The sequence below is a fragment of the Armigeres subalbatus genome, chromosome 2 (genome assembly GCF_024139115.2).
Source record: "Armigeres subalbatus isolate Guangzhou_Male chromosome 2, GZ_Asu_2, whole genome shotgun sequence".
In the NCBI taxonomy this organism is placed as follows: Eukaryota; Metazoa; Arthropoda; class Insecta; order Diptera; family Culicidae; genus Armigeres; species Armigeres subalbatus.
Window position 1 is genome coordinate 266,695,045 of NC_085140.1, and position 19,605 is coordinate 266,714,649.

General features: G+C 40.3%; 1 protein-coding gene across 1 annotated transcript in view; it reads right to left on the reverse strand.

Annotated features, from left to right (window-relative positions):
* The window catches only part of LOC134209713 (nucleolar protein 4-like), a 141,448-nt gene extending 123,542 nt beyond the window's left edge, over positions 1–17,906 (reverse strand). Inside the window, exons 1-5 of the mRNA XM_062685725.1 lie at positions 17,187–17,906; positions 16,835–16,988; positions 8,000–8,097; positions 7,806–7,934; positions 6,951–7,745 (exon numbers count right to left, since the gene is read on the reverse strand). Coding sequence (XP_062541709.1) covers positions 6,951–7,745; positions 7,806–7,934; positions 8,000–8,097; positions 16,835–16,988; positions 17,187–17,891 — 1,881 coding nt within the window. The 5' untranslated portion in view covers positions 17,892–17,906. The remainder of the gene's footprint in view (positions 1–6,950; positions 7,746–7,805; positions 7,935–7,999; positions 8,098–16,834; positions 16,989–17,186) is intronic.
* Positions 17,907–19,605: the final 1,699 nt, after the last annotated feature.

Genomic DNA, 19,605 nt, shown 5'->3' on the forward strand with positions numbered 1-19,605 from the left:
TACCTACTTGTAGTTTTCGTGATCACAATGTGAAAGAGAAAGCAATGACATTTTTATTTTCAAGCGACCAAATGAAACGAAGCGAGCTCCCGGTCAGCTTTCACATTACAAGCACTAATGATGGGAAAGTTGCTTTGCTTGGAAATCTAATTTTTTAAATAATTTTAATAGATCTGTGCAAATAACGATGACTAGTCAATAAAAAGATTACATTTTTCCTGATTTTGGAGTTGGAAGTAATAACATTGAAGCAGAAACAGCTTGTTTACAATACGCTTTCATGAAATAAAATTTCCTTTCATAGTTTATGTTTTCTATGAGAGCGGGAGAGAGTTAAATAAAGGTAAATGTCGCGTGACTTCTCTCAATGAAATTTACAGTTTCAGTACTGGTTCCAATTACTACCGCAATTATCTCGAAACCATGTTCTCAAAGTTGACGGTCAGGTCATCATAAGACCCCCACCCCAAAGACACAATTTTTAGAAAAAAAAATTTTTTTTAACCCTTTCCAATTAAAAAAAAACCCAACTTAATTTACAGAGTAGTGATGCTGCCTTTCTCGCATTAAGTCAAGACACCAACCTTATGTGGGGCTTATATGACTCGGTTCGATGTACCATTTTCTTTATAACTTCCAGAACGCAAAGGTCGATCGTTATCAATAGTGATCAACTAGGTTTTACCCTCTGTCGAATAAAACTTGTTGCGAGAAAAACAGTTAAAGGTTACTAAATGAAAAGTTGTCTAATTTTTTTCTTAGCTTTTGTACACACACATACACAATACACATACTCACACAGGGTTCAGGCGCAAATAAGAGGTGGTCGAAGGGTTCGGAGTCGGCTTTATGAGTCATACTGGTGCTCTGTGGTCGAACTCGATTCTTTTATCTAACAAGTTGCCGCGCGAAGAACAACATGGTATTGTCGCTTTCGCGGCGTCGATCAACCGGGCGGGTTCCGAGCCCGAGGACGGAAAGGGGTCCTCGTCAAGGCTGGGGCAGGCGTAGGCACCGCGTCGGCAAGTCCCTCTGATCAATTTGGGGTGCATGCGGCATCATAATTCTTGACACCAGTCGTGCAGAGGGAAGCAGGCGCGAAGTCGGCCCTTCCCACCTTCCGAGGACAAAGGGCGTGGTAAGGCCACCTGAAAAGTCGGCAATGCGCTGGCACGATACCATGGTGTTCTTCTAAAGAAGCGAGTCACGATGTTCGATGCTGCAAGGACATGCATCTAACCTCGAGGGTGCGTTTTGCACTGGCCCCCCTTTGAAGCATTACTTTCTGGTTGTACCGAAGGGACTATGGGCTTGGCGGCAATGGAAACGGTTTAGCGGGTCGGGGATGTAGTCCTGCCTCCCTCGTTTGCTGTTGGAGGTGGTCCCTAACCCCGCACTTCCTGGACAACCCAGGATGTCTGTTGAGCAGATTTCCCCTCCATTGCTTAGGAAGAAAAAAAAACACACACACATACTCACGGACAGACAGACATGTACTCAGTTCGTTTAGCTTAGTCGATTGGTGTATAACACTATGGGTATCCGAGTCTTCTATAAAAAGTTCGTTCTTGGAGTGAAATGATAGCCTTTCGGTAAAACTTTTTTGTACGAGAAAGGCAAAAAAATAACTCAATTCACCGAGTGGTGATACTGCCTAGTTGGATATAGTTGGATTCCATTTTCTTAATAACTTTTAAAAGCATTGCTTTGGTAGATCGTTATAAAATTCAATAGTGATCAACAAGGTTTTGTCCCCTGTCGAATGCAACTTGTTGCGAGAAAATCGGATAAGAATTACTATATGAAAAAGTAACTTATGTTTTTCGGTTTTCGTGTGCACACACACACGCATACACACGGACAGACAGACATTCGTTCAGCTCGACGAGCTGAGTCGATTGGTATATAACATCATGGGTATCCAAGACTTCTATAAAAAGTTCGATTTTGGAGTGAAATGATAGCTTTTCGGTACAACTTTGTTGAACGAGAAAGGCAAAAAGGCAGCGATTTCGGGATGAGAAGAAGAAGACAATGGAAAACTTGAACATGCAAATTCCTGAGGCAATAAAATTGAATTGTTTATGAGCTTTTGGCTCCGTAGAGTTTTATTGTAAACATCTGAGCCTGTAAAATAAATGAAATGAGTAAAAAAAAAATTCCTTAGGCTAAACAACATTTACGACCACACAGCTCAGCAGGACGGCCCCCACTGGAAAAACGCCAGCCAGATTTGCTTAAAGCAATCAGAGAAGATCCATTAACCACGTAACGCAAAAAAAATGGCAATTTTAAACCCCCCTCCCCCCTATGTCACACTTTTTGTATGAAGCATCAACAATTTTGACGTAGGACTACGTCCGTCTTTTCTATATTGGGGTACACTTTACGATTGCAAAAATCGGGGACCGTCACGAAAATATGATAGACTTTAAACTTTAATATGTCAGCCGTTACTCGATGGATTTTCAATTTTTTTGGATCATTCGATCAAGGATGAGTCATCGCTTCTTTGTATTCATATGAAAATACTGATTTTTAACTATTTATTATCGATAATTGATAAACAGTTTAGAAACAGGTAAACCATTCAATCACGTACATGCATCACTAGCACAGACATAAAAAATCAATCACTTGCGGGTTTGGATCAAATCCTCAGTTTGAACTAGATTTCACGCAGAGCGGACGCATCGAAGCGATCGTAGCGATCGTAGCGGAGCGGAGACAGCATCACGGAGGCGCTGGTATCATTTTCAACGGAAATCTATCGCATTGGATTTGGTGCTCGGTGTGTTGCTGCAGATCATTCAACATCAACGAACCAGCATTTCATATGAAGAAAGGGTTGACTATAAAAATAGTACTGTGGCGATCCCGCACCGCCAGTGGCGATGCTGAAAATTTATTGCAAATTGTGGTGTCAGTTCGTTGGAAAGGCGCATTGGGGAAAGAAAATGGGTTCTTCCCAGGACCAGCATTTTCTGAAAAAGAAGGTTTAATTGCGAAAATGGACTGTTTTGGTGGCATTGGCGTGCAAGCTTGGTGTTCTGTCTTGGGTTCTGTTTCTGTGATTCTATCCATTCAAATTTACTGCATCATCTCCCTCCGACGCAACAATTGAGTTTTGCACTTTTCACTTATGCCACTTGAGTGGAAACTATTTACAGCGTCCACCCTTAGGAGAATGTCGCTCGGACAGACAGATACAAAAAAATAATGTTTGGTAATATGAAGAAACTTCGTCTTGAGTTAAATTTCTGTTAATCTTCGCAAAAATAAGCATCTTAGATAACCAACATCTCATAACAAAATTCAAAATCTTGCGAGAAAATTTCATAGGATACTTAGAATTTGTCATTCTCCGAACGGTCCATTGTCTGCGGAATCCCGATCAAAATAGCAGCTTTCTTATATCTAATAAAGTACTTCCATAAGCCCCGCCCCTTCATTAATAGATATGAGTGCACATTATATTTACACCCATATCAGATCACAAAGGGGCGGGGCTAACGGGCTTAATTTATGGTGCGCGAGCCATTTTGATCGGGATCCCACAAAGAGCGGTTAGACATTTGATGCAGCGGATCGGACACAGCAGCACGAAGGCGTGAGTAGCAGTGGCAATCCCCATTTTTGGAGGCTTAGCGAAAACTCATCGAGTGGTGGTCGGACAGTTTCAACGCAAGCGCAAGGTGCCGACAAACGTTTGGATGCAGTTAGTTATTAGAAAGGCGCATCGGGAAAAGAAAATTTGTTCTTCTCAGGACCAACATTTTATGGAAAGAAAGAGTTAATTGCGAAAACGGACTGTTTCAGTGGCATCGGGTTTGGCGTGGTAGCTTGGTTGCTGTTAGTGATTCCATCCATTCTAATTAACTGCATCATCTCCCTCCGACGCGCTATCAAATTCGCTATTTTCGATTGAGTTTTGCACTTTGAAGAAAGTTTATTTCAGATAGTCGGATCAACCTTGTTTTGTATAAAATTCGCAAGTTACGAATGAGTTTTGCACTTTGAAGAAAGTTCATTTCGGATAGTCGGATCCACCTTCTTTTCTATAAAAGGGTGACTTTTGTATAAAATTGATGAAGACGCCACCTCAGTGGAAACTATCTGCAGCAACCACACATCGGCGAAGGTCGCTCGGACAGACAGATGCCAAGAAATAATGTTTTGTTGTATGAAGAAACTTCGACTTGAGTTAAATTTCTGTTGTTATTCTTCACAACAATACGCAAACAACAGCTCATAACCAAATTCAGAATCTTGCGAGAAAAATTCATACGATTCTTAGAATTTGTCATTCTCCGTATGGTCCGTTGTCTGCGGAATCCCAATCAAAATGGCTTGCACCCGCCGGAATGCAGCTTTCTTATATCTAATTAAGTAATTGCATTAGCCCCGCCCCTTCATTAATCGTTATGAGTTCACATTATATTTACACCCATTTACTCAATGTTAATAAAAACGACACAAAAAATCATGGCATAAGCCATCAATTTGGAATAGCTACGTAGTCTTACGTCACCTTTGCGTACAACCCGATTGGGCTGCACCTTTGAGTTTTTGTATGGATTGTCACATTCGGGTACCCCTCCCCCCTCTAAGCGTTACGTAATTTATGGATACTCCCTCATAGACATCGCCATCCGCGGATCAGCAGCAGATAAACGCCGAGATGAGCGATTATCAAGCGTCAAAACCCTTGCCGGAGTTAACTGATGCGCTGCTACTCAAACGGTTCAACATTAGCAAGACTGGGACGTAGCTGCGGTCAATGCCGTATGCGTATCGATCGAGCAGTACCGAAGGAAAACGGCATGTGCACACTGTACCTGTAAAACTTTTGAGGGCAAGGAATGACGGACATAAGGCGCACCAAGATGGTAAGTTTTGAGCTTCTACCATAAACATGCTCTAGGAGCTGGCTTCATTACTGGAACCAAATGAGGTGGCTTTTCTAAGCCAAGATGATAAGGCTCGTGTCAGGCTCGTGTCGCCATGGGTTTTACCGCAGCCAATAAGCAACCGACAATTGTAATGCATCTCGAGTACCGCGTAACCCTTCCTGATCATGATTTCGTCGTTGCGCCCAAACATAAACTGATTCCGTCAGTTATCGCAGAATGCATGATCAAACCAGAGAAGCTTGGATGTGGTAAGGCTGTTGGGTACAGTGGACCAACGTACGTTGCAATTCGGTCCGGAGAACACTGCTCTTCAACTGCATTCTCCCATGGACTTGATTTCCTTAGAGTGCGTGTCTGCGGACGGCGGACAAGACAAGAATCCTCGAAAGCACGGTTCGAAAGCACCAATCCCGACGGATACAAACATTATGTTTTCATCACTGTTTGTTCGCATTTCAATTGATTTGGCGAAAATTCTTCCCAAATCAATTCTTGCATACATAGATATTTACTTCGATTTTAAGGACGGCTACGCAGTCTTGAATTATTGAAACAAGATGTTTATTTATCCGACGTTTCGACACGGGGATGGTGTCTTCATCAGGGGAAAAATACGGTACCAGACCTAGTTAATGTTAGATCTAACATTAACTGTCTGGAACAAATACCGTATTTTTCCCCTGATGAAGACACTATCCCCGTGTCGAAACGTCGGATAAATAAACATCTTGTTTCAATAATTCAAGACTGCGTAGCCGTCCTTAAAATCGAAATAAAAATATACAGTCGATTTCTCAATAGTTCATAGATATTTACTGTTCTTGCATCCTCTCGTACGATATTTACTGTTCATCGCAACAGGCATTATTGAAAACAAAAATTTGTAAAACGTGCTCCGTTTATTTTGTATCACAAATCATGCTGAAGGAATATTAAAGCTGCACAATACCGGAGTGCATGTCATTCGTCGATAAACCAAGAGAGCGATTACGTAACGCGGAATGGAGGTACAAGTAATAGAAAACAACGACCCGGCATGGACTGATGAAGATTCAGATATGAATCTAAAGTTAGCTGAACACGTTGAAGGCACCGATACTTTTCCCGTTGTTACAATCGAAGATCATTTGTGTCCGACGTGGACTGAAGCTTAGTTTGTTATAAGTTTCCATAGTATAAATAATATTCAATGAATTCAAGTTTTAATTACATAAATCCAATAGCCAAAATATTACCCCAATCGAATCGTTATAAGTTGATACTTGATTGAAGATCGTAGCAAAAAGAAAAAAATCTGAAAAATCTGAACTGGAAAAAGATTTTAACAAAATTGTTCGCCTTTATGGATATTATCAAAAAAGTGAAATAATGTGAAGCATCATGTAAAAGTAAGAATAGTTCGATTTTGGAAAATTTCAATTACAACATTAATGTTTCCAGAGTATTTCCCAAAATCGAATTGGATCTGCACATCATAATGTAATGTGAAGACATGTGTTAATCTGTTGAAAAACGAATGGAAAGTGAGATGAGAAGAAGAATAATATCAAACCTTGAAACATGAAGAATCGTCTTTACCATGTCTCGTCTCAGTTCTATAAATCTATGAAAAAACTGTTCAGAGACGATTTCAAACCGCCTAGAAAATTGAATGTATTATTTTTGACCTTAAATGCTGTGCACTGTGCAAACATTGAGTTGCGTTGCGATTATTTTGAGCGAAATATTTTTTTTTTTTTTTTTTGAAAATGGGCGAAACGGTGCGATTCTTGCATGAAAATCTCAAATGCGATGGCTTCCTGTACAATCGCAAGCTAGTTTGATTTGATCGCGAACATTCTGTTATAATGAAACACAAATATTTGCAGAACTTTAAGCAAATATAGGATTATTGGCAACCGTACAAACTAATCTCCAAGACCATTATGCTTCGTATGCGGTACCATCAGATATACTTACCCAACCTGATACCAACGTATTCATATTATCGCCACAATTAGTAGAAGCAAAAATTATTATTCATTGGGCAGTACTCACCATATTTAATGCGTCGTCGTCCGTAACACCCATACTCCTGGTCATATCTAAGTAAGTTGAAGTAATTGGCTTCGAATCATTCCGATCGTTGTCACTATCACTGGCACTGTCATCGTAACCATCTTCGTCATTATTGCCCAGTCCTATTTTTTCACTTACATCACTGGCTTCACACACTAACAAATCTCTTGACGATTGGTCCCCATCATTGAACGAATGTTCCCTATCACCACCCGCGCCCACACAACCCTCTACAACGATTTGTTTTCCACTTTCTGCTAAGGCACACTTTCCACTCGAAGCAGTTTCACTCACATTGGGTAAATTTATCTCGGACTGCTTATCGGACTCTGGTGTGCCGGTTAGATCCACCACCGGCTCGCTCTTCTCTTCAGCCGAGTTTTCCGCTTCCTTAGAAACAACATTCTTCTTCGATGCATTATCGTAAAATGTTTTCAGCAACTGATAGTACACCGTACCGTCCCGTTCTCCGTTTTGCACTTTGTAGTAGTCTATCAACTTTGAATAAACCTCATCACTGCTTAATCTATCGAAACTTGAACTAGCATCGCTACAACTATTCGGCAACAAAGATTGCGGAGTGGAAACTCTTCGGGGTTGCGAAAATTCCTTCGGTTCCCTGTCGAAAGATTCATCAGTCTTCGTGGTGAGAGGGCTTTCGGCCAGCTCCATTTTGATTGGCGTTTGGGGTCGCAATGCCTTGGAGCATTGACTGCACAGTGAAAGAAACTTTGTCACCGCTTCCCTCGGAAGAAATGCATACGTTTCTGTAATCTGAAGAAAGAGATAGGAGGGGAATGAGCTGGAATGTAAATTTCCTAGTTAACAAATTACCGTTCTGTAGGTTCGTTTTTGCCCAGCGTGTCGGCTTGACCGACTGCCCAAAGAAACGTGAACGCCATATATGATATTGAAGAAGTTTTCAACAACTGCGACCTTTTTGAAGGGCTGAGAGTCGGCCTCCTGTAAAAAAATTATGATTATCATGATTATTTATCTACATTTAACTTGTATGTCAACACGCATACCGCAGTGCTCGGGGCAAACAGAAGACAGCCATCATTCTCTTCTTGATCATGGAATGCAAAAATATCTTGAAATCCTGCTGGCTTAGACGTAGTGAAACCTGTTGGAGTGGTAAGAACAATAAAATCTAAATATAAAGAAATCAGAGTAATTAAAAAAAAACAAAAACTCGGAATCCTTGGACTGAGTAAAGTCTGTTTGCCAACCTTTGAGAACACAAACTACCGTCGGGACAAGTATTGTTATATTCTGGTAAGTATTCAAGGGAACAACGCTCCCTGGCACCGAGGAGTTGGTTTCCTGCCAAGCGCTCAGGCACAGGCGGCGTTCATCAAGTGGGAACCAATTAATGAGAGAATAATTATTGCCAGAATCATAACACAGATAAGGAACCTCAACCTAATACAATGTTATGCGCCGACCTATGTTGCCGAGTTACAGGACAAGGAAAATGTGTACAGTGAACTGAATGCCGCCGTGGATAGTGTTCTGAAAGGTGACATCAAGATCCACATAGGCGACTTCAATGCAAAGATCGGATCCGACATCACCGACTATTAGCGTGTCATGAAATGTCACCGAATTTTGTGGCAATAACAACATGGTGATTGGAGAATCGCTCTTCCCCATCTACCAGTGTACAAAGTCACTCGTGATAGACAAACTGAAAACCAAATCTACCACGTATGCATCAGCCGAAAACGGTGTCTCTATGAGGAAATATTATTTTTCAAAAATCAGTATCTCTGAAATACCCACCACGCAAAAGTATATGCCCTCCTCTTTCATATAGTGGGTAAACTAAAATGTTCCATCGGGGAATCTAGAACAAATTTTATATTTTTCACTATTTTTGGTGCAAACTAGAAATCTCAAATGATAGCCGATTCAACCCCCCAAAAATGTATGAAAAAATGACACCCGATAAGACATTTTCAAAATGCACCACTATATTTTCGTGTAGTGGATGTTTTAGAGATAATTGATTTTTTGAAAATAAGCCTCTTAGGACAAAGACACCGGGAAATAGAGATTTCTTAATGTACGCAATAAACGCAGCGCTGACATCGCGTCTGACCACCACCATCTAATTGGCGAGATCCGATTACGCATTGCTCGGATTCAGCGGCGATAGAAGAGACTCGGACGGCGAATCAACACACGCCGATCCAGCTATGAAAAGAACGTTCATTAAATAACTTGGAACTCGGGCAGCGGATGCTCCAGATTGTGGCGGCGTAGGAGAGCAGTGGGCCGACATTAAGAAAACCCTTATCGAAACAAGCGAAAACAACCTGAGTGAGCTGCACACTCATCGGAAGAAGTGGATTACAGACGCAACCTGGCAGGAAAATTGAGGAACGTAGAGAAGCAAAGACCGAGATAGAGCGGGCTAGAACCAGAGCAGCCAACTACGAGTCCCTTCAATGGTATTTGGCTCTAAAGAAGGAAGTTAAACGTTGCTACAGACGGGACCAGTGAGCATGGGTGGACTCCCTAGCTGACGAAGGGGAGAAAGCTGTAACAACTCTACGACATCCCACGGCACCTGAACGAAGCAAGGATGAATCCGAGAATACAGGTGAAAAATGAAACAGGTCAGTAACTCGTCGATCCAACTGATCAGCTGAAACGTTGATTCGAGCACTTCGAACAACTTCTTCAAGTTTCGAAGCCTGACCAACTATCAATATCTCGGCATAAGTCGCCAAGAGTGTGACGCATTACCCGCGTCAACTCCGAAGCTCCATCGTTGTAGGAGATTGAAGCAGCCTTCCGAAGCATAAAAACCAACAAGGCTCCTGGCGTCGATCGCCTTTCAGCAGAGATGCTCAAAGCTGACCACCTGCTGTCTGCGCAAATGTTGCATAAAGTATTTTGCAATATCTGAGAAACCACGACTTTTCCAGCCGACTGGGCGCAGGGCGTCTTAGTGAAGATCCCATAGAAAGGGGATCTGACTGTATGCGACAATTGGCATGGCATCATGTTACTGAGCATTGATCTTAAAATTTTGTGCATAGTTTTCCTAAATCGAAAAAAAAGGAAGATCATGTGTGGACCATATTGTCACGATCCGTATCATCCTGAAGCAAGTCAATGAATTCCAAAAGTCCCTCTGGTATTCATTGACTACGAAAAAGCTTTAGATCGTCTGAACCACGAAAATCTGTGAGGCGCTCTTAGACTCAAGGGAGTGGATAAAGTATAGCAAGAAACCCATAAAATGTCACTCAACCGATTTACTTGTAAGAATCCAGTCCCTTTGTTTCCTATTTTTTACAGAAAATCGCGTGAAAAAGTGTCATTCATTTTTTTTTGCCTTTCTCGTATACAAAGTATACGTAAAGGCTATAGGATCACTCCAAAACCGAACTTTTGATAGAAGGCTCGGAGACCCATAGTGTTATATACCAATCGACTCAGCTCGACGAAGTTGTTTCCTATTGATAATTGGCCCTATCGGTCATTGCGTTCCAAAGTTATTGAAAAACATTGTTTTTTGCCCAGGGTCCCCCCTGGGAAAAATCCAAAAATGAAATGCCTATTGCTGCCTATTGAAAATTGGCCAGATCAAACTATGGGCTCGGAAGTTGTAATCAAAATGCAATTTTGTAAAAAAAATAAAATCCTGTAGAAAAGTGTTATTCATATTTTTGAAACCTATCCTTTATCGTATTGCTCACAACAAGTTGCATTCGATGCATAAACCTATCTTATTCGTTCCTATTAAGATTTGGCCAGATCGGACGATGGGCGATGTCTTATTCATTCCTATTAAGATTTGGCAAGATCGGACGATGGTCGCGGAAGTTTCTATCAAAATACTATTTTTAAAGAAAAATCACGTGAAAAAATGTCACTCAGTTTTTGAAACTTATCCTTAACCAATTTGCTCCCAACAAGTTGCATTCAACGCATAATCCAATCTTATATTCTTCTATCAAAAATTGGCCGGAGCAGATTATGGGCTCGGAAGTAATGGCCAAAACACTATTTTTTACAGAAAAATCACACATGAAAGTTTCACTTTTTTTAACAGTTTAACCGATTCGATCCTAATAAAATGCATTCTACGCAGAATTTTGTCCGGATCGGACTATGGGCTTGGAAGCTATGGTCAATATACTATTTTTTATATGCACGAGAAAATTACCATCACCGCTAGGTGGATTAATCAGGTTTGTATTATATATGGATCATGGAAGTTATAATCAAGGTTCTTGAATTCATATTGTTTGTGCAAAAGTAATATAAAATGTCACACCTAGATGTTCGTACTGTACTTGTTTTTATAAATGTTAAGAAAATAAATTAGTTCAGACTCAGCTTTCGCCATAGCAACATGGCAATGTATTTTATTCGTCTTTCATATCTAATTGAACACAACGTAGGAAGAAAAGTCCTGCCCAAGATGAATACACTTTGGACGCATCTAAACATCCTTTAAAATAAAAATCAGTAAACAGATCGCATATGCTTTGCGAGTCATTGCCTGTGTTATCATTATAATACAGGGAAGGGCCGTTTGGACGAATACCGTTCGGCCGAAGGACACTAGGCCGAAAGTTGTTTGGCCGAATATACCATTTGACCGAACAGATCATTAGGCTGAAAGCCATTTGGTCGAAAGGGTAATTTGGCCGAAAGGGTCAAGGCTCAAGGGACATTTGGCCGAATAGAACATTTGGCCGAATATGACATTTAGTCGAATAGGTCATTTGACCGATCATGTCATTTAAAAAGTGAGAAATGAGGAGTGAGAAGTGAGACGTCTCACCACTCACTTCTCATTTCACACTGCGCACCGTAAAAAGTGAGAAGTGACAAGTGAGTAATGAGACGTCCCTTTCGGCCAAATGACCCTTTCGGCCAAATGATCCTTTCGGCCAAATGACCCTTTCGGCCAGATGGGCTTCGGCCTAGTAGCATTCGGTCGAATGGGTTTCGGCCAAACGACGCTTCCCCTTATAATACATACAGGATGGGAAATTCCTAGATTTCAATTTGGAGTTTACATAGTTGAAAAAGTGTCTAGGATAAGATTTTATTTCATTCTCATTTTTAGAGTTGCATTCATCAAAAGCCCTTTTTATAGATAAACTAACTTGATCTCAATTATTTAGATATATGTCCATATTTTCTTGATTATTAAGTTTCTTGTCTCTTTATAGGCTTTCTGTTTTTCGTTTTCTATTTTTTTTTTTTTCAAAAACGAACCGGATTATTCAAACCATATTGGCATCTACGATTTTTAAATGACATTTCTTCTATTATTGTTTTTATATTTATATTAGGGAGTGAATGCTATTAATGGACCCCGTGCGTATAATGGACCCCCTGAACAAAAACCAAGAGTTCACGCTTGAATCTACAATTTCCTGCAAACTTCCATAGGATAAAGTTACTTCACTTATCAGGGTAGTAGTTCCATACAATTGTTTTGCACTGGGAGACTGAACTTTAGTGATATTAACTAATTTATGAATGTAAACGCGCTAAAGGGTCCATTAGCAGCACAGAAGGGAGGGTCCATAATAGGCAACAGGAACATATGGAAATGGAACATGTAAATCAAATGGGGGGACCATAATACGTATGTAAACAAACTCGATGTTGCGTATTATGGACCCGGGGGTGGCCATAATAGGCAACCTGGCTACATAATTTTAAAATACATATTTTAGTAGTAAAAATAAATGTTTTACCATGTGTTATGTACGAAACGCTATGCTGATACCTGTTGCTTGTCATCTAGTGCTGCAGAATGGCAATTTGTCATGAGTCGTACTCTAGCGAAGCGATTGAAGTAAGTTTCCGTCGTTAAGGGGTCCATTACTAGCACTCACTCCCTATTTCATAGGCGCTTTCTATGTTCGTTTCATTCCTAAATAAAATTTGCCAGCTTAGTTCTGATTTGACATTGATATTATTTGCTATAGGGTAATCAAATATTTCATGAAATTTGTATTCCGAAGGTGATTTTGTACTATGTATAAACAGTGAATATTTATTAGCAGTGTAAACCAGCTTCATTTTTCCATAAAGAGTCCATTGATTAACTAAAATAAAAGCCTTCCAAAGTATTTTTGAGAAGAAAATACAGGTATTTGATTTTTTACATGATTAATTATTGAGTCCTTAGCTAGAAATTTTATCTAACAAACACTGTTACTCTTCATTTTCTCCTACAATTGGCAGTAAAATGTTGCCATTATTCATGTCTGGACTGAAATTATTTGAATTGAAGTCACAAATGTGCACTTTTACTTCTGGAAGTAAGCAAGATAAAATTTGTTCAACAGATGCGAAAAATGTATCATTATGAACATTGCCGGGCACTTCCCAAAACGACGCTTGCAGAGGTCCCTTCACAGTTTTATTTAGTGCGAAAGAAAGCTATTCAAAAGTCTTTTATCTGTATGAAATATCAGATCCTAATATTGTGAGCTTTTTCAAAATTTAAAGTTGAAAAAATTACCAAAATGTTGAGGTGTTGAAGTAAGGTGTAACTTACTTTTGATGGTTTGAATCAACAATATTGAAATCGATTATGCACGTTCCGCAGCCGTTATTTAACAATAAACATTTACGAAGAAACTAAAGGTTATTATTTAGCACTTTTAAAAGTAGAAATTGTAATTTTAAAAGAAGAATATTCCATAAAAATACCAAAGTTTTGCATGAAAAATTACAAAATATAAATAAATAAATCAATATTAGCAATAATCTATTACAAAACTTTGCAGAAAATAAATATTTCATTCCACAAAAAAATCTTTCCATAGGAAAATCAATATAGATTATAAATTGCCTTATGCCACCCCCAAATCACCACCAAATTGCCTGAAATCATGCCAGAACTCCAAAATTATAAAATAGAAGCTGATGGACACATGAGAGATGAACTGTTCAAACATTTTTGGAATATGAACTCCCTTACTGTCCATTGCTCTAGGGCAGCGGTTCTCAACCTGGGGTACATGTACCCCTGGGGGTACCTTTGCCGAACCCAGGGGGTACCTCGAACGAAATGCTCAATGGCGGATGAATTACAACTTATTGATGAAGTTTTGACAATTTTGTATTTTTTTATTTCTTAACTTTGTCTTGTACATAATATGCATGGTGATCAGTAAGTCATGGCCTATTGAATCCTGACCTCTACAACCAGTACAATGGATGAAGGCCTGTGAGACAAAACATCAAAAGGGCGAAACCTCGAATGAACAAATTTTGAAAAATTTCTATGCAATCTACCAGACCAAAACAGAATGAAATCTAGAGTCCACAGATTTGAAAGCCTCTATTTGACAGACATTGTTGCTTCGATGCAAGAGAATTGGAAGCATCCTTCTACGCGTCTCGGAAGCCTCCTTTCAAGTGTCCCGGAAGCCTCATTTTAAGAGGTTCGAAAACTTACTTTTAAGAGACCCGGAAGCCAAGGCCCGAAAGTCTCCTTTCAAGAGGCTTAAAAGCCTCCTTTCAACAGCCTTGAAAGCCTTAATTTTAAAAGGCTCGGACGACTCTTTTGAAAAGGCTCGGAAGGCTCCTTTCAAAAGGCTCAGAAGCTTCCTTTTGAGTGATTCGCAAGCCTCCATCTAGGAGGTTCGGATTTTTTCCTTCAAGAAGCTTGGAAGCTTCCACTCAAGATACTCCAATGCCTCATTTTAAGTGGCTAAAAAGCCACCATTCAAGAGGCTCGAAAGGCTCAAAAGTGTTTATTAAAAATACTCCGAAGCCTCCTTTCAAGGGGCTCAAAAGCCGCCATTCAATACGCTCGGAAGACTCTTTCCAAGAGGCTTGGAAGCCTCCTTTCAAGAACTCGAAAACGTCCCATCAAGATGCTCGGAATTCTTTTTTTAGGAAGCTTGGATGCGTATTTTCAAGAGGCTCAGATACGTCCTTCCAAGATACTCAGAACCCTTCTTTCGAGTGACTCGGAAGCCTTCCATAAAATGGCTCGTAAGGTCTTTCAAGAAGCTCGGAAGCCTCCTCTCGAGAGGCTCGGAAGCCTTCTTTTAAGAGGCTCGGAAGCCTTTTTCAAGAGGTGCGGAAGCCTCCTGTCAAGAGGTGCGGAAGCTACCTTTCAAGAGGCTCGGAAGCCTTTTTTCAAAAGGCTCGGAAGCCTCCTTTCAAGAGGCTAGGAAGCCTCCTTTCAAGAGACTAGGAAGCCTCCTTTCAAGAGGCTAGGAAGCCTCCTTTCAAGAGGCTAGGAAGCCTCCTTTCAAGTGGCTCGGAAGCCTCCTTTCAAGTGGCTCGGAAGCCTCCTTTCAAGAGGCTCGGAAGCCTCCATTCATCAGACTCTGAAGCCTTCTTTCAAGAGGCGCGGAAACCTCCTTTTAAGAGGCGCGGAAGCCACCTTTCAAGAGGCTTGACAGCCTTTTTTCAAGAGGCTCGGAAACCTCCTTTCAAGAGGCTCGAAAGCCTCCTTTCAAGAGGTTCGGAAGCCTCTTTTTAAAAGGCTCGAAAGCCTCCTTTCAAGAATCTCGAAAGCCTCCTTTCAAGAGACTCGAAAGCCTCATTTCAAAAGACTCGGAAGCCTACTTTCAAGACGCTCGGAAGCCTCCCTTGATGGGGTTTAAAACCCTTTTTTCGAGAGGCTCGGAACCCTCTCTTCAAGGGGCTCGTAATTCTTTTTTCAAGCAGCTCAGAAGCTTCCTTTCAATATGCTCGGACGCCTCCTTTTAAGTGGCTCAAAAGCCGCCTTTCAGGAGACTCGGAAGCCTATCTTTAAGAGGCTTGGAAGGTTCTCTCGGAAGAGGCGCGGAATCCTACTTAGAAAAGGCTCGGAAGCCTCCTTTCAACATGCTTGGAAGCCTTCAATAGTCAAAACAGTCCCTACAGTCCCTCGATGAAAGAACTTAATTTTAATTGGGAAGTTTAAAAAAATGAAAATTTCAGAAAAGTTTATGGAGAGCCATATATTCCGTTAGTTTTCAGGTCCATTTTTCATATACTTGAAGAGTTACGATTATTTTCATTTACAGCAAATAAATCATAGGGGGTACCTCAATTAATGCAAAAGTTCGAGGGGGTACCTCTCAAGAAAAAGGTTGAGAACCGCTGCTCTAGGGAACAAGGCTCCAGATTCTGGTTATTCAATTACACCAAAGCAGATTTCTGACAACAGTCATTAATGGATTGAGCAACATTTTTTGGCCTTTTTTAGGTAAATGATTGAGCACATTTACATCAACATTTTGGGCTTTTTACTTTAGCTCGATAGCTTCCAAAAAAATTAATAATAAAGCAACCCGTTATTGTCCGCGTCTGACCCAGGGCCCTCTAGCCAAAATACCGAAAATAGATAAACTGATACTTCTTCTTTGAAAAACTCATGGATATCGGACAACAAATTAACTGTAACCTTTATTTTTAATTCCATATTCTCGCTCAGACCAAAACGGGTTAACAAAAAATACGAAGCTCTATCGAACGCTTTTATAACTTGACATGGGTCTAATCAATTTATTGTTCGTCATTGGAAAAAAAAATCGATTACTGGCAACGACTAAACCCACATTTGCCTTTCACTGACTGCAAAGATTAAAAAATGTCAATGCTTCTTCAACAATTGAAATTCTAATCTGCAAGCGGGAAAATGTCAATATCAATATGTTGACATAGAATTTTGTCGATATCTGCCCTAAATAGGAAATCAGACAAAAAAGCTCATTAACGATCTCTACTATTGGTAGTTAGGTGGTCTTTTGGCAGTACATTATTTTCCATTAAAAAAAATGCTCAAATTTTTGCTTGCCATACAAGATTACTCATGCAAATTGCAAATATACGCCTTAAAATATAACTCAAGAAGCTTAAAAACTAATTACCTTTTGTTTTAACCCAGAACCTAAATTTTGAACTATCCGGGTTATTCATTTCCTGGCCCTTGAGTGCTTTTATAATTCTGGCTTGCTTTTTGAGGGTGATGGTTTTTGTTTTCGCTCGATCACCGTACGTTCGTATCACCCACGGTTGAAAAATCTGCGACGATACACCACGAGAAAAAAAATAAAAATAAACAATCAAGTACAACTCGTCACAACACCGTTTCGATGCTTTTCCATACACAATCGTAACACGCAACTGCAAAAGCTTCTACAACTAGCAGTAATGATAAAATGAAACAAGCGAAAGCAAAACAGCGAAAGCACTTGAACTGAATAATAAAAGTCTATTTACTTCGAACATCTGATCACGTGTGTAGTCGTATTTTGGTCGTTTCCGCCGGGGCGAATCATGTTCGTCATCACCGCCTCCGCTATCCAGCACATCCTGCTGTCTCATCGACCTGTTGTTGCCGCCGTCCCGTGTCCCTCGGCTGGCATGCGGCGAGCATTCATTCAAATCAGCTGATCGGAACGACGAGCTCAACGACTTTTCACTCTTCTGTTGTGCACACTGTTCTTTTCGTGTGGCGTCACGACCACCCACAATGAAAAGATTTTCCCTAGCAATACCACCAACACCACCACCACCACCGCCCACCACTGTGCTCGTAGGTGTTCGTTCCGAGTTAGACGCCAAGGACAACAACGACGAGGACGATGAGCAGGAGGAAAATGACGATTCTTTGCGCTTTCGTTTATTACGATTATGCTGCTCCTGGAGAGCTTGGTGCCGTCGGAGATGGTTTGGCTGTGAAGTAAAATTTTCCAACACATTTTCCTCGTACATTGCCGACGAGGTAGACGTCGATGAATTTATTTGTGCGTTTTCCGTATTGGTGTATGTTTCTGACGACAGCATTTTTCGCAACGTCGATTCAGTACGATTTGCGCCAAAAACATTCAAATTAGCGTGAGCATCCGTTCTATTATCGCGTATTTCGTCTCCCGATGTAAATCGACTACCGAACATATCGAAGCTACTTATTCGACCGGTCATTGTTCCGAATAAAAACAATCACAACATCAAACTCCCACAACATTAAAAATTAAAATTTTTGAAAACCGAAAACATAACTACAAAACACAACGAACGAACAAAACTTAAATCAACCGTTCTAGCCTCTCAAGACTCGTATCGCAAACTGAGATCATCAGCGTTCAGAGAAGATCCATTAACATAAGAAAATGACCCACCACCGGGAGACTCAAATAAGAAAACCGGAAACTTGATTTGGTCAAATCAAGAAATGAATCATGCCGAAAAAAAAACTGGTCCGGAACACAAATTTGAAAAGTCTCAAAATCTTCCCTCGATTTATTCTTTTCAGCAACCTCCCGAAACTGTGCGGTTTCTATGTATGGGAATTTCCCCTCCAACATATCTGCCGTGGTGTTGGAAGGAAAAGTGAAAGGACGTGCATCGCCGTCGTACCTATGTGGTGCGAAGGGTTGTTCGAGTTTTTCCTACGCTTCGCGCGCACGCACACACAGGCTGCAATGTTTTTGTACAAATTCATTGACCACGATGAAACGATTCATGAAATTGGGAATTTTACATCATCGTAAAAATCGAATTCAAACAATAATTGTTTATTGCTTCTTCTTTAAAATTCATGATAAATAATAAAAATTTACTTACTCATTTAACCGAAGAACTCAGTACCTATTTATTAAATTCAAGCATGTTAGAATTTGTAAAAGGTGACGTAATAAGAAAAAGATAAAGGCTAGTATCTCGTTTTTTCATGACGCAAACTCCTGTCAAAAGTCGATCAACGCGCTTGACATCAAATGTTAATGCATTGCACAAACTTAAGGTTATGAAGCAATTCACCTTAACTATGAAATACACATGCTCTAGATAATCTGGAAGGTAATAGCATAATTTAAACTTCAGATCAACATTATTCATAATTTTAAAAAGAATATGCTGCTTCAAGATGAATTACATAAACACGATATTCGATCCCCTTGAAAGGGTCGCAATGACAAAGCTGTGGCTGATTAAGATCTCCACTGTAGAAGTCACATAGCATGAAAACACTGTTTCAAAGAAGCCGAATCAATTGTAGCATGAAGAAAAAATCGAATTCCATCTGAATGGAATAATTATTTAGAAAACTATTTGCTTTTCAGCTATCAAATATCACACCCGCGAATCATACACGTCGCTGAAAACATAAAAGAACAAAACAGCGGACAATATAGGTAACATACATAATACCGTCTCACCGACAAATAAACCAAGCACGTGGGCAATGTTTACGAAAGGTGGAAATCTCACAACAACATTTGTTCGTCCTTCCGTTGGCGAGTGCTGCTGATACGATTTCATAGAAGGGGAAACTAATTTGCATTTTTTTTATTTTCTATTCCTCACAAGGAAGTCAGATTCATCGAGTCCACCTTTACTACCTAAATTCCTTCAAAATACAAAGGGGATGTTTTGATAGGCATTAAGACGCCAGAATAACGACCAGAATAGGAACTAAACCCTCGGTGGTAAGCCGAGGAAGAGAGGAAATTTAAAGTTCCTTATTTGTCGATGCTCAAAAAATGGGCCGTCCCATCAACTGAAGGAACAGTTCTCCTCCATTTCGAGTTTCCAATAAGAACCCGAATAAAGTTATGCTATTCAAATAATTGAACACTTTAAAACAAGTCCGTCGCGGGACGAAATCAGCTGTCCTGTCTGGAAATTTTGGCGGCCA